We start from the raw sequence: 20,703 nt of genomic DNA on the forward strand, positions 1-20,703 counted from the left end.
CAACACAGGATATCTGAAGACTGGTTTGTGCTTTTTAAAATTTTTTCTATCATTGTCATTGTTAATTATTTTTGTTTTCTTTTCTCTCTTCCTTCCTTCCTTCCTTCCTTCTTTCTTTCCTTCCTCCCTCCCTCCCTCCCTCCCTCCCTCCCTCCCTCTCTCTCTCTCTCTCTCTTTCTCTCTTTCTCTCTCCCTCCCTCTCTCTCTCTCCCCCTCCCTCTCTCTCTCTCTTTCTTTCTTTCTTCTCTTTCTAATATAGTAAACTCTTCTGTAACAAAAATGCCAGAGTTTGGGCAGTGAACAACCAGAGGGCTCTCACACAATAAGATCCTCGACAGCTACATTTTTTTTTTAACATGTACAGAAAAATTGGCTTCAGAGTCCGTGTACTAAACACAATATGTAGCATGGTTAAATATCACGGTTACATGTTTAAAATAGCCTTTGTGTAATCAGATTATGCTTTAAAAAATGCAAACCACAGCCAATTTGTTGGCAATTGTTTCTAAGAGACCATATTGCACAAAAGTCCTTAAATACGGATACAAGGTATGCTACTGATTTAATTGTACAAGTGACGGGCAGAAGAAGCGGTTTTACTTTGCACATGCGGCCTCTAGAGATGCACTAGGGATTGTTCAGAGGACTAGGAACACAGTTTACTTGCAAGGAGAGCAAGTGTTGAGTCAAACAAACTTAATTTGGCAACTCATTGTCTTATATAGGCTTTTTCCCCCCCAAACAGAATCATGGATAACCTTGATAAAAATGGAGACAAAAGACTTTCCCGGTTGTCCTTCCCCAGCAGCCAACCTGTAGTTTTTCAGGAACTCAATTTCTGATGTTATTTAATTAATTACTTTTATTTCCCATCCAAGCCCTCTGAAATGATATATATATATATATATATATATATATATATATATATATATATATATATATATATATATATATATATATATTTTTTTTTTTTTTTGGCCTTTCAAATGAAAATTAAGATTCGGAAGTAGAGCTGGCAGTGCTTTCGACAAAAGCTTTATAGATCTGCGAGTTCAAGAATCTTGGGAACGAATCTCTGTGCATTAGGGTGTAGATCTGAAGCTGGGCTTCTTCATACATGTGAGGGCTGGGCTCCAGCAGATTCTTGTTGATCACCTCTCTAACCCGAGAATCAAGGCTGACCTAAAAGGAACAGAAGCAGATACATTCATGCGGGTTTTCCAAACAAAAGACCTTGGTTAAGTAATCCTGACATTTCAGAGAGACTTCGGAGATTAAGTTTCACACCCATAGCACCAGAGATGGTCCTTTCAAAGGCTAAATAATACTTAGTGATTCCTCCTCTGGCTTCTAAGGCTGACTTAAACAACTGGGGGTGGGAATCAGAGTGTGAATCCCCACCCCCACTTCCTGCTGCTGTTAGGTTGGCTCTGCTGGCAATGGGGTACAGATCTGAAGGCAGAAAAAAGCTCTCCAACCCAAACCAGCACACAGGACATGTGGTACTCAGTAGCTTCCTTCCTATCTGAGTGGACACATCTAGGAGACATCTGTAAAAGATTTCTATACATATGAAACAAAAACCAGGGTCACGATGCGTAATATTTAATAAAGGAATTGAAGAGTAAAAGGTTGTCAAAGGACACTGATTCCTTGCCCTAGGGATTTCCTCTGCAGGAAATCGCTCCCAGGAAATCCCACTTTCTTGAGATTTGAGTTCCCAAATACCACAGAAGGTCCCGATGACCTCTGTGGAATGTTCCAACGCCCTAGGTGTGCCTGGGGGTATACTGATAAAAAATGTATGATTCTTCCCCTTTTGAATTTCCTCATTCCCCCGTCCTCCCCCTCCTTTGTGATTTTTGCCTTTATAAGCCCGTTACAAGTTCAGGCCGGGGTCGAACTCCTCTACCCCTGCGTGGTGTATGAGTCTCGACCCCAGCATGCTGGCCTAAGATCTCACTCTTTCACTTTCAATAAATTTCCTCATGCGATTGCAGCAAGTCTGGTCTCGGTGCCTCGCTGGGTGCGCGCCTCTCCTGAGATTTGAGTGAGGGTCTCCCTTCGGAGGTCTTTCAGAATCTTGGGGACTCAGAATGTTTGCTAAAATTATCAATGCATTAGAACTTTCAGAGTGCATAGGATAGAAATTCAGTAACCCAACTCATCTTTCTATTACTGGACCATTCCCTTGGGACATGTTAAAAAGGAAAGTAGGGACAAATAAATAGCACTAAACCCGTCCTTAGAATGAAAGCTCTGTCCTGTCCTGAAAGACCACATCAGAAAAAAAAAAAAACAAAAACAAACACTACAAATGTAGGAGGCTTCCATCCCTAGCACAGCAAGAGGAGAGGGATAAAATACAGGAGACAAGATAATTACCCCAAGTGTTGACTGCACGCAGGGGGTGGGGTGGGATGGGGTGGGGGTTAACCCTGTGTTACAGCCTTACACACCCCAATCCTGCCCAGAGAAAGCTTAACCCCCCCAGGAGTGCTGATAAACCCAGGCTCACAGGCTCACAGGAGGGACAAGCTCCCGTCAGAGTCAGCAAGTCCAGCGAACACCAGAGATAACCAGATGGTGAGAGGCAAGCACAAGAACATAAGGAACAGAAAACAATGCTACTTGGCATCATCAGAACCCTGTTCTCTCACCACAGCCAGCCCTGGATACCCCAACATCCCGGAAAAGCAAGATTTTGATTTACAATCACATCTCATGATGATGATGATGAAAGACTTTAAGAAGGACATAAATAACACCCTTAAAGAAATACAGGAGAATACAGGTAAACAGGTAGAAGCCCTTAAGGAGGAAACACATAAATAACTTAAAGAAATACAGAAAAACACAACCAAACAGGAATTGAACAAAATCATCTAAGATCTAAAAATGGAAAAAGAAAGTTTTTTTTTTAAAAAATCACAAAAGAAGACAACCCTGAAGATAGAAAACCTAGGAACAAGATCAGGAGTCATAGATGCAAGAATGACCAACAGAATACAAGAGATAGAAGAGAGACTCTCAGGGGCAGAAGATACCATAGAAAACATTGACACAAAGGTCAAAGAAAATGCAAAAAGCTCCTAACCTAAAACATCCAAGAAGTTCAGAACACAATGAAAGGACCAAACCTAAGAATAATAGTTATAGAATAAATACAGTGAAGATGCCCAACTCAAAGAGTCAGTAAATATCTTCAACAAAATTGTAGAAGAAAACTTTCCTAACTTAAAGAAAGAGATGTCCATAAACATACAAGAAGCCTACAAAATGCCAAATAGATTGGACCAGAAAAGAAATTCCTCCTGTCACATAATAGTCAAAACACTAAATGCACAAAACAAAAAAGAATATTAAAAGTACTAAGGGAAAAGGCAGACCTACCAGAATTACACCAGACTTCTCAACAGAGACTCTAAAAGCCAGAAGATCCTGGACAGATATCACACAGACTCTAAGAGAACACAAATGCCAGCCCAAGCTACTATACCCAGCAAAATTCTCAATTATCATAAATAGAGACATAAAGATATCCCATGACAAAACCAAATTAACATAATATCTTTCCACAAATCCAGCTTTACAAAGGATAATAGATGGAAAACTCCAACACAAAAAGGGAAAAAACTCCCAAGGAAAAGCAGGAAATTAATATTCTTACATCAAACCCAAAAGAAGACAACAATACAAACATAATTCCACCTCTAACAGAAAAAATAACAGAAAGCAACAATAATTGGTCCTTAATATCTCTTAACACCAATGGACTCAATTCCCCAATAAAAAGACACAAACTAACAGACTTGTTACATAAACAGTCCCCAGCATTTTGCTGCATACAGAAACACACACTTCAGTGACAAAAACAGATATTACCTCAGAGTAAAAGGCTGGAAAAAAAATTTTCCAAGAAACAAGCTGGCGGACTATTCTACTACTGAATAAAATTGACTTTCAACCAAAGGTTATCACAAAAGATTGGTAAGGACACTTCATACTTGTCAAAGGAAAGGTCTACCAAGATAAACTCTCAATTCTAAACATCTATATCCCAAATACAAGGGCATCCACATTGTAAAATAAACATGAATAAGGCTCGAAGCATATATTGTACCACACACAATAATAGTGAGAGACGTCAACACCCCACTCACATCAATGGACAGATCATGGAAACAGAAACTAAACAGAGACACAATGAAACTAGTAGAGATTATGAACCAAATGGATTTAACAGACATCTATAGAACCCTTCACCCTAAAACAAAAGAATATACTTTCTTCTCAGCACCTCATAGTACCTTCTTCAAAACTGACCATATAATCAGTCACAAAACAGGCCTCAACAGATACAAGAAGATTGAAATAATCATGGAAACAGAACAACTCTCTACTAAATGATAACTTGGTCAGGGGTAAAAATAAAGAAAGAGGGCTGGAGAGATGGCTCAGTGGTTGAGAGCACCTACTGCTCTTCCAGAGGTCCTGAGTTCAAATCCCAGCAACCACATAGTGGCTCACAACCATCTGTAATGAGATCTGATGCACTCTACTGGTGTGTTTGAAGACAGCTACAGTGTAGTTATATATAATAAATAAATAAATCTCTACAAAAATAAAGAAATTCAAGACTTCTTAGAATTTAATGAAAATAAAGGCACAATATATCCAAACTTATGGGACACAATGAAAGTAGTGTTAAGAAGAAAACTCATAGCTCTGAGTGCCTCCATAAAGAAATTGAAGAGAGCATACACTTGCATCTTAACAGCACATCTGAAAGCTCTAGAACAAAAAGAAGTAAATACACCCAAGAGGAGTAGAAGGCAGGAAATAAACTCAGGGCTGAAATCAACCAAGTAGAAACAAAGAGAGCTATACAAAGAATCCAAAAATTGAGGAGCTGGTTCTTTGAGAAAATGAGCAAGATAGAAAAAAAAAAAAAAAAAAAAAAAAAACCCTTAGCCAAACTAACTAGAGGGCACAGAGACAGTATCCAAACTAAGAAAACAAATCAGAAATGAAAGGGGAGACATAACAACAGAAACTGAGGAAATTAAAAAAAAAATCATCAGACCCTATTACAAAAGCCTATACTCAACAAAACTGGAATATCTAAATGAAATGGATGGTTTTTCTAGACAGATACCAGGTACCAAAGCTAAATTAGGATCAGATAAACTATCTAAACAGTCCTAAAACCCCTAAAGAAGTAGAAGTAGTCATTAAAATCCTCCAAACAAACAAAATCCCAGGACCAGACAGTTTTAGTGGAGAATTCTATCAGACCCAGAATTAAACCCCTATTCCTATGGTCACTTGATCTTTGACAAAGAAGCCCAAACCATCCAGTGGAAAAAAGACAGCAAATTCAACAAATGGTGCTGGTTGAAATGTAAATTAGCATGAAGAAGAATTTAAATTGATCCATTCTTATCTCCTTGTACAAAGCTCAAGTCCAAGTGGATCGAAGACCTCCACATAAAACCAGATACTCTGAATTTAATAGAAGAGAAAGGAGGAAAAAGCCTTGAACATAGGGAAAAATTTCCTGAATAGAACACCAATGGCCCAGCCTCTAAGATCAACTATAGATAAATGTGATCTCATAAAATTAAAAGCTTCTGAAAGGCAAAGAGCAAAATGGCAACCTACTGATTGGTAAAAGATCTTTACCAATTCTACATTCGATAGAGGGTTAATATCTAATATATACAAAGAACTTAAGAAGTTAGACTCTAGAGAACCAAATAACCCTCTTAAAAAATTTAAAAATGGGGGACAGAGCTAAACAAAGAATTCTCAACTGAGGAGTATCGAATGAATGAGAAACACCTAAAGAAATGTTCAATATCCTTAGCCATCAAGGAAATGCAAATCAAAACTATCCTGAGATTCCACCTTACACTAGTCAGAATAGCTATGATTAAAAACTCAGGCGACAGCAGATGCTTTCGAGGATGTAGAGAAAGACGAACACTCCTTCATTGCTAGTGGGATTGCAAGCTAGTACAACCACTTTGGAGATCAGTCTGGCTGTTCCTCAGAAAATTGGACATAGTACTACCTGAGGACCCAGCTAAACCACTTCTGGGCATATATCCCAAAGATGCTCCAACATATAACAAGGACACATACTCCCTTATGTTCATAGCAGCCTTATTTATAATAGCCAGAAGCTGGAAACAACCCTGATATTCTTCAACAGAGGAATGGATACAGAAAATATGGTACATTTACACAATGGAGTACTCCTCATCTATTAAAAACAATGACTTCCTGAAATTCACAGGCAAATGGATGGAACTAGAAAATATCCTGAGTGAGGTAACCCAGTCACAAAAGAACACACATGGTATGTACTCACTGATAAGCGGATATTAGGAGCAAAGTTCAGAATACCCATGATACAACTCACAGACCACAGGAAGCTCAAGAAGAAGGAAGACCAAAGTATGGATGCTTCAGTCCTTCTTAGAAGAGAGAACAAACCAATCGTGGGAGGTAGAGGGAGCGAGGGTCCTGGGAGGGAGAGAGGAGAGGGAGGGAAAAAGGGCAGGATCATGTATGGGAGGAGATGGAGAAAAGTACAGAGGGTCAGGAATTTGAAAGGAGTTGCGTAGCAGTGGGGGATGGGGAACTGGGAGTAGCCACTAGAAAGTCCCAGATGCCAGGAAAGCAAGAGGTTGCCAGGACCCAACAGGGATGACTTTAGCTGAAACACTCCACAAAGGAGAGAGAGAACATGTAGAGACATTCAGATGTTAGGCAAAGCCTCTGATTGAGGGATGGGGTCACCCACCCATCTCAAAAATATTAACCCAGAATTGCTCCTGTCAAAAGGAAATGCAGGGACAAAGAGTGGAGCAGAGACTGAAGGAAAGGCCATCCAGAGAGTGCCCTACCTGGGGATCCATCCCATCTGCAGACACTGAACCCAGACACTATTGCTGATGCCAAGAAGCTCTTGTTGACAGGAACGTGGTTTAACTGCCCCCTGAGAGGCTCTGCTAGAGCCTGACCAATACAGATACGGATGCTCACAGCCAACTATGGGACTGAGCTCAGGGACCCCAATGGAGGAGTTAGAAGAAAGACTGAAGGAGCTGAAAGGGCTTGCAACCCCACAGGAAGAACAACAATATCAACCAATCAGAGCCCCCTCCCCCCTAGTGCTCTGAGGGACTAAACCACCAACCAAAGAGCACACATGGAGGGACCCATGGCTCCAGCTGCATATGTAGCAGGGGAGTGTCTTATCCCTCAATGGGAGGGGAAGCCCTTGGTCCTATGGAGGCTCGATGCCCCTGTGCAGGGGAATGCTATGGGGTGAGGCAGTAGTGAGTGGGTGGGTGGGGGAGCACCTTCAAAGAAGCAGGGGATGGGATAGGGGTAGGGGGTTTGCAGACAGGAAACCTGGAAGGCAGACAATATTTGAAATGTAAATAAATGAAATAACCAGTTAAAAACAAAACGAAACGTATTTTGTGGGGCTGAAGAGGTTAAGAGCAGTGGCTGCTCTTCCAGAGTTTAATTCCCAGAAACCCCATGGTAGCTCATAACCATCTATAATGAGATCTGGCGCCCTCTTCTGGCCTCCAGGCATAGGTGCAAGCGAAATGTTTGCAAATTATTGTCTTGTTAAGTTATCTTAGGACTAATTAATTCACTTTGATAATTACATGACTCGAAACCTAACTACAAATATATATATATATTTAAATTAACACTAACAAAATACCAAAGTAAAGGGTAGATAGTCCAGCACTCAGTACTGTGCAACAATAATGGCTTTTCATTGGTTTTTTGGGAAATGAAATATTTACCCTTTCCTCCCACTGGTTGCTTTTGCTTGGTGTTTTATCATAGCAACAGAGAAACAACTTGGCCAGAAGGTTTATCAGTTTGCAGAGGAAATACTGCTGGAGGGTTCTGGAATACTGGAAGGCATTTCAATATTAAAAATGGAGGTGACTTAGGAGGTATTCATTAGAAGTGAAACAGCTGGTCGCATTCACAATGTAGGGAGTGGGAAAGAATCTGTGTTTTACATGTCTCAAAGAAGGAGCAGAGGTAGAGAGGATGGAATTCCATGGAGGAGAGCTTCGCCAAACACTGATGTCCACAGTCCTGTTCTTCAGTCGCGTAATGCTCAAGAGACTAAACTCTGGGGGAAGAAAATACCAGGTCTAGACATTAAAATATGCAAGTGAGCATCACAGACAGAAGAGGTAAGCCAGGGAAGTGAGGAGAAGGGAAATCCTTCCTGAAGCCACCATGTTTTCTGGAGATTGGTATGTACATCTGGTACCTAGGATCCAGGGAGCTGGGTCAGCACATTATTCTAACCCCTTCATGGGAACACTCCCCAAGAGCAAATTTAATAGGATGGCTACAAATTCCTACAGAGAACCGAGGAAAACGCTTCTTAGAAAGTGTACAGGAGGTAAAATAATTTCTATTCTCCATCTCTACTAAGAGTTAGTGGTAAAGAAAGGTAGAGAGGAAGACTTTCAGTGGGGATGGGGGTAGGGATGCGGGTGGAAATCCCAGCCTGAGTCAACGTGGATGCCTTGGGGTTTTATTTTGTTTGCTTGTTTGTTTTGAGTCGCTACCCAGAGACTCGTTTTTTCAAACTAGCATTTATACCAATGGTTGGGTAAACCACAAAATCCCGTGCTGGGTTTCCAAAGGTCCAGATTAAGCAGAGCTTGGTGGGGGTGCAGTGTGGGAATGGCTTAGCAGTTAAAGCAATTACTTTGTAAGCATGGGGCCTAGAGTTTGGATTCCATTTCCAGAAACTGACAGAAAGAGAGGGAGAAGAAAGCAATATTTGAGGGGGTTAGGGGGTCGGAGTGGGGCTGGGTGGGAGAGAGGACAAAGAATGGAGGGGGAAATAAGATCATGTATGGGGGGGGAACTTTTGTGGAAGAGAGGACAGGGAATAGAATGGGGGAACAAGATTAGGTATTGGAGGGAGAGGACTGAAGCTCTAAGAGCCAACAGAAAGAATGGAAACAGGCAGCCTTGAGAGGTAGGAGGTGTGTGGGGGGGGGCCCTCTAGAATGTACTAGAGACCTGGGAGGTAAGAGACTCTCAGGACTCAAAGGGAGGGACCTTAGATGAAATGCCCAACAACAGGGAGAGGGAACTTGTAGAGCCCATCTCCAGTCGAGGGACAGTGGATGGGTTGTCATCCCACAGTCAAAAACTCTGACTCAGAGTTGTTCCTATCTGAAGGAACTGCGGGAACAAAAAAATGGAGAAGAGCCTGAGGAAAAGGAGGTCCAGTGACAGGCTCATATTGGGACTCAGCTTTAGAGGAGTCCCCTGGGCCTGACCCTGTTTCTGATGTTATGGCGTGCTTGCAGACAGGAGCCTAAACATGGCTGACCTCTGTGAAGCAGCTGAGTCAGATGCAGATAGCCAGGGACCCCTGTGGTTGAATTGGGGAAAAGCTGGAAGAAGCTGAGGAGGAAGGCGACCCCATGGGAAGAGCAGAAGTCTCAACTGACCTGGACCCCGAGATCTTTCATACACTGACGCACCAACCAAAGAGACAGGAAATCCCCAGAGCAAGCAGGCTGGGAGGGCTCTAGGTTTGATTGCAAGACCTTGTCCCCATGAATAAGGTAGAAGGTGAATTGAGCATGATTCTTAATGCACAAGGATCAATAGTCATATGTGCGCATGTGCGTGCGCGCGCGCGCGTGCGTGCACGCGCACGCCGCCCCAACACCATCACACAAAGCACATCGTTTGCGCATCTTGTTCTACAATGCGTCACTCACTTTAAAACATAGCAATTGACTTATTTCTTCACGGAATTAATTATGGAAAGGAAGTACCCGTTACACACCATTTAGTTAGAGAAAAACGACCAAAGCACAGAGGCGAGACCTGTCCTTTAACATGGCCAGGGGGACTCTGAAGGGAAGTGCCCCTGGAGCCTTACCTCTTTCGGCGACAGTATAGAAATGTAATCTTCATATATCATCCTGGCCTTCTCTTCAACCACCTTTTTGTTCTGCTCTTTCTTTAAGTCTTCACAGGCTAGCCAGAAGAGTAGGTTCTCTTCGCTGTATTCTGTTCGGAGGAACTCTCGGAACAGGTTTCTTCCTGCAGGAGCCTTCATCATCTTGTCGAAATTTTGAGACCAGGACAAGACTTCATCTGCAGTCGGGTTTTGGCTGCAGAGACAGAATGAAGCCATTAGGAGCAGCATCCACCTGTACACTGTACACGCCAGCAGAGGAAGCGGCTGATGGTTTGAAATTTATAGTCGTGTGCTGCCCTCTACTGGTCGGGGTTTTGCTCTTCCGCCTGGCTTGATGATTTGAGAAACCACCATTCCTGAACCTTGACAAATGATCCCATGGGTGTGTCAGAGGCAAATAAGAAAGCTGAGGGTTAGAACTGTAAGGACGTATGTACCACATGCCCACGGGGTGCCAGACACTCCAAATGAATCCTGCAAGTGGTGATGTTTCTTTTAGCAATTTCTTGTAAATGGGCGGGAATACTGTGAATCCCTTTTCTCTCTACCTCTTTTGCATTGTCGAATCCCAAGAGGTTATTTTTCATCTCCAGCAGCCACTCCTAAAACAAAGATACACTGTGCACTTAGCACCAAATATCCCCCAATGCTCCAAGCATTCCTTGAAAGGCAGAGGACTTTTAGAACAGCAGGAAGGATTTTTCTGGACAACCACACATAGTAAAGATCACCACTTTATTGCCAAGACCACCGATTCATTTGTCCTCACACCAATGAAGGAGGTGCACAGATCTTGGAGATTTTTATTTTTCTTAACACACATCTTTTAGCAGAATCTTGGCTTTTGACTCAAATATATATTTGATTAGGAGGGGCACTGTGTTTTATTTTTCTTAATGCTTGACTGAGGATTTCAAATAGATTTACAGCTGTTCTGTGATGTCTGAACCTCTTTGTTAATTTACAATATTAAACCCGGGGTTGGGGAGACAGTTCAGTGGGTGAGGTGCTTTCTATGCACGAGAACCTGAGTTTGAATCTCTGGCACCCCTGTAAAAGCCCAGGTAAGATGATATGCCCCAGTGCTTGGGGGAAAGGGGAACAGAGAAGGCAGATGCAAAAGATTCACAAGCCCATACGTTTAGCAAAAACCTTGTGTCTCAGGCTCAGTGAGAGACTCTGCTTTAAAAAAATGGTAGAATGACAGAGATGGACACTTGATGTTCATCTCTAAGATCCACTGCACACACAACGAACAGCATTCCCACACACATGTGCATACACACACATGCACACACACATACACACACACACACACACACTTTCTATCTCACAATAAAAAATTAGATGTACAAATTTGTAACATCACAATGAAACTCAGATTCAGATATTAACATTTCTTTTTAAAAAAGGAAAAAAGGAGGCATTTATAATTACGTGAGCCACCAACTCATAATTAAGTTTTATCCTCTAAAAATTGCTTTTCAACTTCTCATTTTAGAAAGACTTAGATGAAGTCTGTCCTGATGGTTACAAAACCAGAAGCTGGCTATCTGGGTGTCTTTACTGGCTGATTCTGGTCATCTAGAGCGTGTGTATCTGTGCATGGGTGTGCATGTTTACATGTGAATGGGTACTTGCACATGTACACATGCGTGCATGGGCACACACGTGTGTATGTGTGTGTATTTGGGTCGTGTGTGTGTGTGTGTGTGTGTGTGTGTGTGTGTGTGTGTGTGGTTTTCAGATTCTTCTCTTATAAAATGAAGACAAATTAAAAAAATATTTCCAGTGAGGCTGGAGGAGCAGCCCAACAGTTAAGAGCACTTGGGCTCAGTTCCCGGACGGCTGTGAACAGCTGCAGCATAACTTTAGTTCCAAGGAATTCAAGACCCATGCAGGCTTCCCTGGCCACTGAACATGGACTTGGTACACAGACCTGCCTACCCCCAAAAAACATCAACGCACAAGTGTGGAGAGCTTCTGGGGTCGCTTGGCAGGAATTTGACTTTGGACTAGGACAGGGAAGTAGGCTCAGGCAGGAATCTGATTTTAGACTAGAACAAAGAAGTGGGCTTCTGGCAAGAGTATGACTTTGGCCTAGGACAGGGAAGTAGGCTCAGATAATTCTGGTCATCCTCACCAGCCCTTAGACACAGTGATCTCTGTTTCTGGCCCTGCTTGTCCCTGACTATTTGTGTTCACTGTCTGGCTTGTTCCCTTAACCCAGAGCTGACATCATTACTACTTGGATGTAAATAAAATGGTATAAGAACACACTAGGAGAAATTAAACCTGCCGTTCAGCCTCGGAACTGGCTGGGGCTCATGTGGGTCGTGCTGGAGTATTGTCTAATTGTGTCTTTCTTTTCAATCCTCGCTCCCGCCTCTGGAGAGCCTGTTGACTGAGCAGGCTTGGTCACACGAGAAGTATTTTCAGCCAACAAAAGTAAAATTGGGGCTCTTCTGTCATTGTTCATGGAAGAATCTTATTTATCAACAGAGAAAGATCAGTCTAGACAATGTACCAGCTTGGAAACCCAGGGAAAAGTCATGGCAACCACAGAAAAGACCATCCAGGTTGAGTTGCCTTTCATTTCACAAAACCATTTGTGGGGGACCACACGGAGATGCTGCGTGGGCCCTGGGTGGACATATGTGGCATTTAAACAGAAATGGCTCTCCCCACCGAGACACTCACCATTCCTCCAGGACCTGGATGCTCTCCATTTTGGTGGTGTGCGGGGGTCTCCCGGAAGAGTCCCCTCTTTCCTCGTTCCTGACAGTGAGGCTGTAAAGGTAACATACTTTGTCAAGGGAATTGCAAACAGCCAAAGAAAAGCATCGCTTTCGCAGAAGAAAGCATCTCAGGAGACTTCACTGCCAACCAAGTGGGATTATTCAAAAGACACAGAGGGAGAAATAACACTTCTAAATGGCGGTAGAGTATGAGGGTTGGTAAGTCTATACCAACTTTTAAAAATCATGAAATGAACCAGAATCCTCACACAGACATGGCTATCCACTCTGACTCCGTGATTACATTACTTAAATTATTTTACACAGTTGTGCCTTTATAGCCTCAGGGTTGGACATGCTTTGAGATTTGACATGTTACTGTGTTACCTTTTTAAAAAAGTGAAGAATCACTTTGAATTTTACTTAGTTCTTTTAATTTACCTTTTCCCTATTAATAGCCAAGAAGCTGGAATACATCAGAAGTCAACACAGATTTAAATGCCGTTGTACCAGTCTTGCCTTTAAGCCACATTTTTGTCCTATCATCCTTCCTCCAGTCTCTGGAGACCAAGCATCTGCATGGTTTGCTGCCCACTGTCACCTATACAGGATCTAGAACCATCTGGGAGACAGGACTCTGGCCAAGCATGGGGGGGGATCTTTTATTTTTTAATAAATTCATTTATTTATTTTTTTATATACAAGTACACTGTGGTTGTCTACGGACACACCTGAAGAGGGCATCAGATATCATTATAGATGGTTGTGAGCCACCATGTGCTTGCTGGGATTTGAACTCAGGACCTCTGGAAGAGCAGTCAGTGCTTTAACCACTGAGCCGTCGTCTCTCCAGTGGGGGATCTTTATTATGATAATTGATGTGAAGAAACTAATTTGATTGTGGGTGGGGTGGGTCTTCAGCCATAGGTCCTTGACAATGTAAAAATGTTTGCATTCACGCCCCTAAGCCCACTTGTTTTCTTACTTTGGGTGTGGTGAGATGGTTTCATCAAGGTCCCGCTGACTTGACTTCCCAACTATAATGAACTGTATCTTGAACTGTGAGCAAAAGCAAGCCCTTTCTCCCTCAAGTTGCATTTGTCAGCGTATTCTGTCCCAGCAACAGGAATGAAGACAGTAGGGGAAGGCACCGTGACACAGAGTGAGATGTTGGGAGCTAGGGAAGCCCCGTGTGTTCTACTAACCCAGGATAGCAGGAAACGTATCCTTCATCTTAATGGTGCCTTGGGGGTAGAAACCAGAGTCCTAGATAATGGGGTCACCAGAAGAGATATTCAGATCTTAGGCTGGAATTTCTGTTTGCCCTGCACGAGCTGGGAAACCCTGTCTGATCTCCTTCCCCTAGCCCCACCTGCACAGAGAAAGCTTCTCATCCAGTTGGCTTGAAAAAAACTCCAGGCTAACGCATCATCATTCCTCATTTCCACATTTCAGGAAATTCACCCAAGAGTGCCTGCCCATGTTATGGACACAATCCCAGCTCCTAGCTAGCACATCCTTACTCCTTGTCTACACTCTATAAAACTCCCTACTTTACTTCACTGACCTCCATCTGAGAGACCTGCTTCCTAATAACCCTGCCTTCATCCATCTTTAATCTGGTCTAGTCTGCCCTATATCTGCATCACCCAGGGAGAGAAAAAGCCTGTCAAGAAAGAAGGTAGGAGGAGGACTCAGTGGTCCTTCCTCAGTAGAAACTCAAGCTCCTCAGTTAGTAAACTGGTATTGAATCTAAGATGACGGGGCCTCGTGAGAATCCATCAGAAGCAGAAGAAGGCACAGTGACATGCCTGTCATTGGTTCATTCATTCAGTGGAAGCTATCTTCCAGGGCTTTCCTTCTCTTTGCATTGGCATTATTGTCCCCATTTTACAGATGAGGAAAGTAAAGTTCGGAGTGGTCTGGCAGGTCGATTGTAAACAGGGTGCCAGCTTATGTGGTACGGCTGGAGTTGGAACTCTGTAACCTGCATTTCTACCGAGAGCTGACTGTTAGGCACAGTTATCATATACCACTAATTATGACCGTGATCGAAAGGAAGCCTTTGGATTAGGGGAGGTACCCATGATGAGTCCACCTCAATCTGAAAAGTCTAGCCAGAGAATCTGAGGGACAGGGTCTCATGAACATATTCTGGAACTGTCAGGCTGCGGGAGGTAAAGATGGAGAGACTATTAGGGAAGAAAGAACCCAAAGACTTCAGGTTTCTATTGGCGATGCTGCCTTTGAGTTTAACATGGCAGGAGAATTAACTGGAGAAAAGTATACCCACTGCAGAAAAAAGATTAATCTATGTTGGGAAAGACCCTTTCGTTGGAAGCACCATAGACCTCAAAGGAAAAAAAAACAAACTTAATAATGAAGTAGAATAGTTTCCTCCTCCCACTCTGGAACGCAGCGGCAAGCTTGCTGGTATAGAGTCCCTGGGGAATGTAAGGGTCACAATCCAAAGACTAAAAAGCAGAACCAACATCTAGCTGGCTGCCAAGAGGCACCAACACTGCCAACACTCCAAGGAGAGCCCAGAAAGGCCACCATGCCAGAGGCAGGACTAGAGAAGCAGAGCTTTAATGCCACGTAGCCGGAGGAGAGAGACCCAGGAGGAGCCAGGCTTGATTTAGTCTAAGGATGGAGGTATTGTGACGGTGCTTGGAATCTGAGGTAGCCTAGGAAACCACAGTGGTCTACACCTGTGATTTAGGTACCACGTGTGTCATCGACGAGCTGTCGGCTTCTCTTGGTGGCTTTGAGTGAAGGTATTAATTTTATACTAATTGTTCTAATATGGTAGCATTTGCAATATTTTTGCAAATGCTACCATATTAGACTTTGAAGGGGTGTTTGGATGAGATATGCTACTGACCTTAATCAAATATGCACCTTTGGAGGCTTTTACAAAAGATCTTACTTCAGTAGGAAGACGCTCATTTCCACCCAGCGTCCCAGAGAATGTACCGCCCCAAACCGGGGCTACCGCTCATCTCAGGCAACCTATCTTAGAAATCCCTTCCCTCTGCGCCTCCGCTGCAGAGCAACAAATCTGGAGTCCGCAAGCATGATTCATACAATTCTGAGCATAAATCCTGGCTCCCATGTCTGTTCCTGTGATGTTTACAAACATTGCAAATGCTACCATATTAGAGCGATTAGTATAAAATATTGGATTGTGTTTACGTCTCTCATTTCTACAGATGGTAAAATACGGGCACACATTTGGACTAAAACTAGTTATGACAGCCATTCAGGAAATTCTTAACTGTTCACCACGGGTGTCGTCCTTAATTTAATAGTGAGCACAGTCTTATCCTCCAATAAAAACCTTGAACTTAAGCAGTGGTAGCTGTTGGGATTCTGTAAGCCCCACCCCTTAGTTACCTAGCAACAGCCAGGTATACCCCACCCCTCAGTTACCTGGCAATAGCCAGGTATGCTCCACCCCAGTGACTTGACACTATAAAAGGGGCTGCTTGCCTCCTCCTCCTCTCTCTTGCTCTCTCTCTTGCTTCCTTGTTTACCTCCCTTATCCCTCCTCTTCCCCTTATCTTTCCCCCTCCCTCTCCACATACTCATGGCCAGCCTCTTCTCTCTCTCTCTCTGCCTCTACTATCCTCTTAACTCCCCCCATGACCCAAATAAACTCTATTCTGTACTATATCGTCACGTGGCTGGTCCCTTAGGGGGAAGAGATTCCCAACATGGATTACCCAGAGGCATCTCCCTCGCCTTCAGGCCTCACTGCACCTCCATGGGCCATATCCCCCCCCCCCCACCCCCAACTCTCTTCATCCTTTTCCTAACATTGGTGCCAAAACCTGGGACCCCATCTTTTAACAACAGTAGCCTCAGAAAATAGGACAAGGATTCCCAGAGGCAGCTGGCTAGAACATCCAGCCAAATGCCTGAGCTCCTGGGCTTGATTGGGAGGTTCCGTCTCAGAGAATAAGTTGGAAAATTAAACATGTGACATCAATCTCGGGCTTCTAGTGTTTGTGCATGTATGTTCTCTATTGTGGAAATCTGGATGCACATATGTGTGTCTCTGACACACACAGAGAAGGGGGGAGATTGAGAGGAAAGGGAGGAGAGGAGGGAAGGGGAGAGGAGGGGAGGGGAGGGGAGAAGAGAAGAGAAAAAGAAGAGGAGGGGGCAAAGAGGAGGAGGAGGCACCAAAAATAAAAATATCTAGAGATCGAGGTAGAGAAAATGAACAAGGAATTGCTGCTGGTCTGCCTGCCTGACCCGATCCTGACCCAACCGCAGTAACTTTCTCTTGGCCCTGTTCCAAGGATCCCTAGGCTTGGAGGCTTGGAGCTGTCTTTGATGGTTATAAATTATGACTCCTATTCCTCTCAACCTGTCAATCGATCCGTGTGTTTGAAAGGCCGGAACTGAAGGTGCCCAACATAGAGTTAAGAGTTCACTGTTAATTTGACAGGACCTAGAGCCAGCAGGGAGCTGGTTCCCTGGGCTTGCCTGTGGGGTTATATTGGTTAAATTAGTCGGGAGAGGGAGACCTGTCTTGATTGTAGGTGGGACTCCTTTGGGGCAGGGAGCTGTAGACTGTATAAAATGGGGAAATCGAGGTGAACACTAAGACACATTCATTGCTGTTTCTTGACTATGGATGTGATATGACCAGCTGCTTCATGATCCTGATATCCTGAGTCTCCTGCCACGAAGACTGTATCTTGTAAGCCAGAGTCAACTGCTCCTTCCCTAGGTATGATCTTGTTTTGTGTTTTTCCATCGTCTATCTTGGTAACTAGGTAACTTTTCTTTTCTCTTTCTTTCTTTCTTTCTCTCTCTCTTTTCTTTCTTTCTTTTTTCTTTCTCTCTCTCTCTTTCTCTCTCTCTTTCTCTTTCTCTTTTCTCTCTCTTTCTCCATCTCTTTCTCTTTCTCTCTTTCTCTCTCTCTCTTTTCTCTCTCTTTCTCTCTCTCTTTCTCTCTCTTTCTTTCTTTCTCTCTTTCTCTTTCTCTCTTTCTCTCTTTCTCTTTCTCTCTTTCTCTCTTTCTTTCTTTCTTTCTTAGACCAGACTTCTCAAAAAAATCCTTTGTAAGATTTCTCAGGAACTCCCTCTGTAGTCTTGAACTGCTTCTGCTTCCAGAGGGTTGGCACTAAAGGTGGGTAGGTAACATTTTTAAATGAGCATTTCTATCTTCCAACCTAAGACACCAAGACAATGAGACATATCCACAATGCTCATTCTGGGAACCTTGATCGAAGTCTAAATACTTTAGGGAGGAGAAACCTCAACAACTCAGGCTAGATTTACCAGGGCAAGTGTGGAGATGCATCAGAGCCTAGTGACTTTGAACAGGAGGGAAACAAGTTTCGTCCATTTCAGAGACTAAGAACAGTGGGTTCTGGCTATGGATGGTGGACTGTTTGTAAAGGACACAGTGGGCTGTAATGGGGGAGAAACACCTGCAGCCAATGACAGATTTTCTCACTCATTATCAGAGATAGTACACGGTCTACTTGGAAGATGGCCGGTCGTTGCAAGAAAACAGTGTTTAGAAACGATGCAGGAAGAGAATGGTAAACAGCCCGAAACCTTTGCAGTAGCCATGGTGATGCGGGAATAGCAGATGATCACATACACTTATGCAACACGCATGTGAGGAAATCAGTAAAGTGCAGACTTAATCTACTTCAACGGACTCCACAAAGGTACCTCCTCCTCGGGCAATAGGGACTGAATAGCTAATCAACACCAATTCATTCGCAAAGACACAGAAACTCAGGTTGACCTGTGTGGTGCCCACAACTGCAGCAGGCTGGGTCTGACCTCCTCTATCTTCTGGCCTCGTGCAAACTTTGCTCTGCAGCATGACCACCACCTCTTGCTACAAAAGCTGTCTGAGATGCTTTATATCTTTTTCGTCATTCACAAAAGGGGGATGATCCTAAAGCAATGGGAGGAACACCTTTCCGACACAGAATAAGTCAGTTTCAAACCTAGGAGGCAGATACCACCACTTCCAGATTTTTGTAATCTGACCTAGTTTTGAATGGCATCAGTGGACCAAATGGCTTGTGAACTTTGTGAATGGAAATGTCAGGCAACAAAAATGTATACGTCTAGCGTGTTTAATGAAATGCTAAAGAAAACAAAACAACATACTGCTGGAACTGAGGATGTAGCTCAGCTGGGGGAATGTGTACCTAGCATACACGAGGCTTGGCATTCAATTCCCAGGTCTGCTCAGACCAGGTGTGGTGGAGCACATGTGTAGTCTCAACACTGGGGAGGTGGAAGCTAGAAAATCAGAGGTTGAAGGTCAACCTAACCTAAGCAACTTTGTTCAAGGTCAGTCCGGGCTATGTAGACCAGGTTTCAAGAGAATCAACCAATCACATGACACCACATCACAAAGTCTTGGGTTTTATAATCATATGTTAGGTAAATGAAATGAGAACACATTCAGCTTGTTTTTGTTTCATCTTTAAATCCCGACAGCAAGAGAATCTGCTACTTACGTTCTCTCCACTAGATGGCTGTGTTACCTTAGAAATACAAAGTTAAGTCAGTAGAAAGGCTGAAAACTCTGAGTGTAATCACCCTTCTTTGGAAAAATAAAATTTTCTTACATGTAAGACATTTTGGTTATTCTGTCTTTTCAGGTAGTTAGATGATAGTCATCCAGTTAACCAAGATGGAATGGGAGGGTGGATTTTCATTCTGAGCTGTGTACAAACCTGGGGTGATTTCCCTCTTTGGGTTTTGAGAGTGAATATTCTCTGGCCCCCAGTCACTTGATTTTGGAAAATAAAGTCTTAAAAAATGCTGGAGTTTCCCCGTGTGTTTGTGCACACCTTTAATTTCAGCACTCAACTTGGGAGGCAGAGACAGGCACAAATCTGAATTCAAGGCCAGCCTGGTCTCAGAGTGAGTTCCAGGACAGCCAGGGCCACATAGAGAAACCTTGTCTCAAAAACAAACATCATCAAGAAGAATAAAACAAACAAACAAACAAACAAAAAACCCCAAACAAATCAATGCTGGCAAAATCTTATTAACAGCACCAGTATGAGTATGGAAAATGGTCACATATACTTAGAGAAAGATCTATCTATCATCCATCCATCCATCCATCCATCCATCCATCCATCATCCATCCATCCATCCATCCACCCATCCATCCACCCATCCACCCATCCACCCATCTATCCATCCATCCATCCATCCACCCATCCATCCACCCACCCACCCATCCATCCACCTACCCATCCATGCATCCACCCATCCATTTATCCACTCATCCACCCATCCATCCACCCATCCATTCACCCACCCATCCATCCATCCATCCATCCATCCATCCATCCACCCACCCATCCATTCATCCACTCATCCATCCATCCATCCATCCACTCATCCATCCATCCATCCATCCATCCATCCATCCATCCATCCATCCATCCATCTATCCATCCATCCATCCATCCACCCACCCATCCATGCATCCACCCACCCATCCATCCATCCATCCATCCATCCACCCACCCATCCATCCACCCACCCATTCATCCATTTATCTACAGTGTTTTGAAAGAGCCATTATGAGAGTAAATTTTCTACATTACTTCATTTTCAGCTTAGCTTGGGCAGAAAGATTTACTTTGTGCCAGGCACAGTAGCATATGCCTTTAATTCCAGCTCTTGGAAGGAGAGGCAGATGGATCTCTATGAGTTTGAGGACAGCCAAAGTTACACAGTGAGACCCTGTCTTGAAAAACAAAAACAAAACATGCAAAAATCCATTTACTTCCCTTTAATACGTGGAAAACAAATTTTTTTTTTCTATCCTGACTCAATCTCTCTTTGTTCTTGATTCCCATGCATACACATGCTTTTAAATATAGGTTTCAAAAATGTCCTTTTGATATAATATTAAGTCTTATTCCCAACCCTAAAACAGGTATTTTAGGTTCA

The 20,703-nt window shown here is 43.3% G+C and overlaps 1 protein-coding gene across 1 annotated transcript in view; it reads right to left on the reverse strand.

The window, feature by feature from the left end:
- Positions 1–993: 993 nt before the first annotated feature.
- RGS17 (regulator of G protein signaling 17) overlaps positions 994–20,703 on the reverse strand; it is a gene marked incomplete at its 3' end in the record, with an annotated part of 83,244 nt that continues 63,534 nt past the window's right edge. The window contains exons 3-5 of the mRNA XM_080941660.1: positions 12,707–12,796; positions 9,965–10,199; positions 994–1,182 (exon numbers count right to left, since the gene is read on the reverse strand). Of these exons, the coding sequence (XP_080797786.1) occupies positions 994–1,182; positions 9,965–10,199; positions 12,707–12,796 (514 nt within the window). The remainder of the gene's footprint in view (positions 1,183–9,964; positions 10,200–12,706; positions 12,797–20,703) is intronic.

Source organism: Micromys minutus, assembly GCF_963924665.1.
Source record: "Micromys minutus genome assembly, chromosome: 30".
Classification (NCBI taxonomy): domain Eukaryota; kingdom Metazoa; phylum Chordata; class Mammalia; order Rodentia; family Muridae; genus Micromys; species Micromys minutus.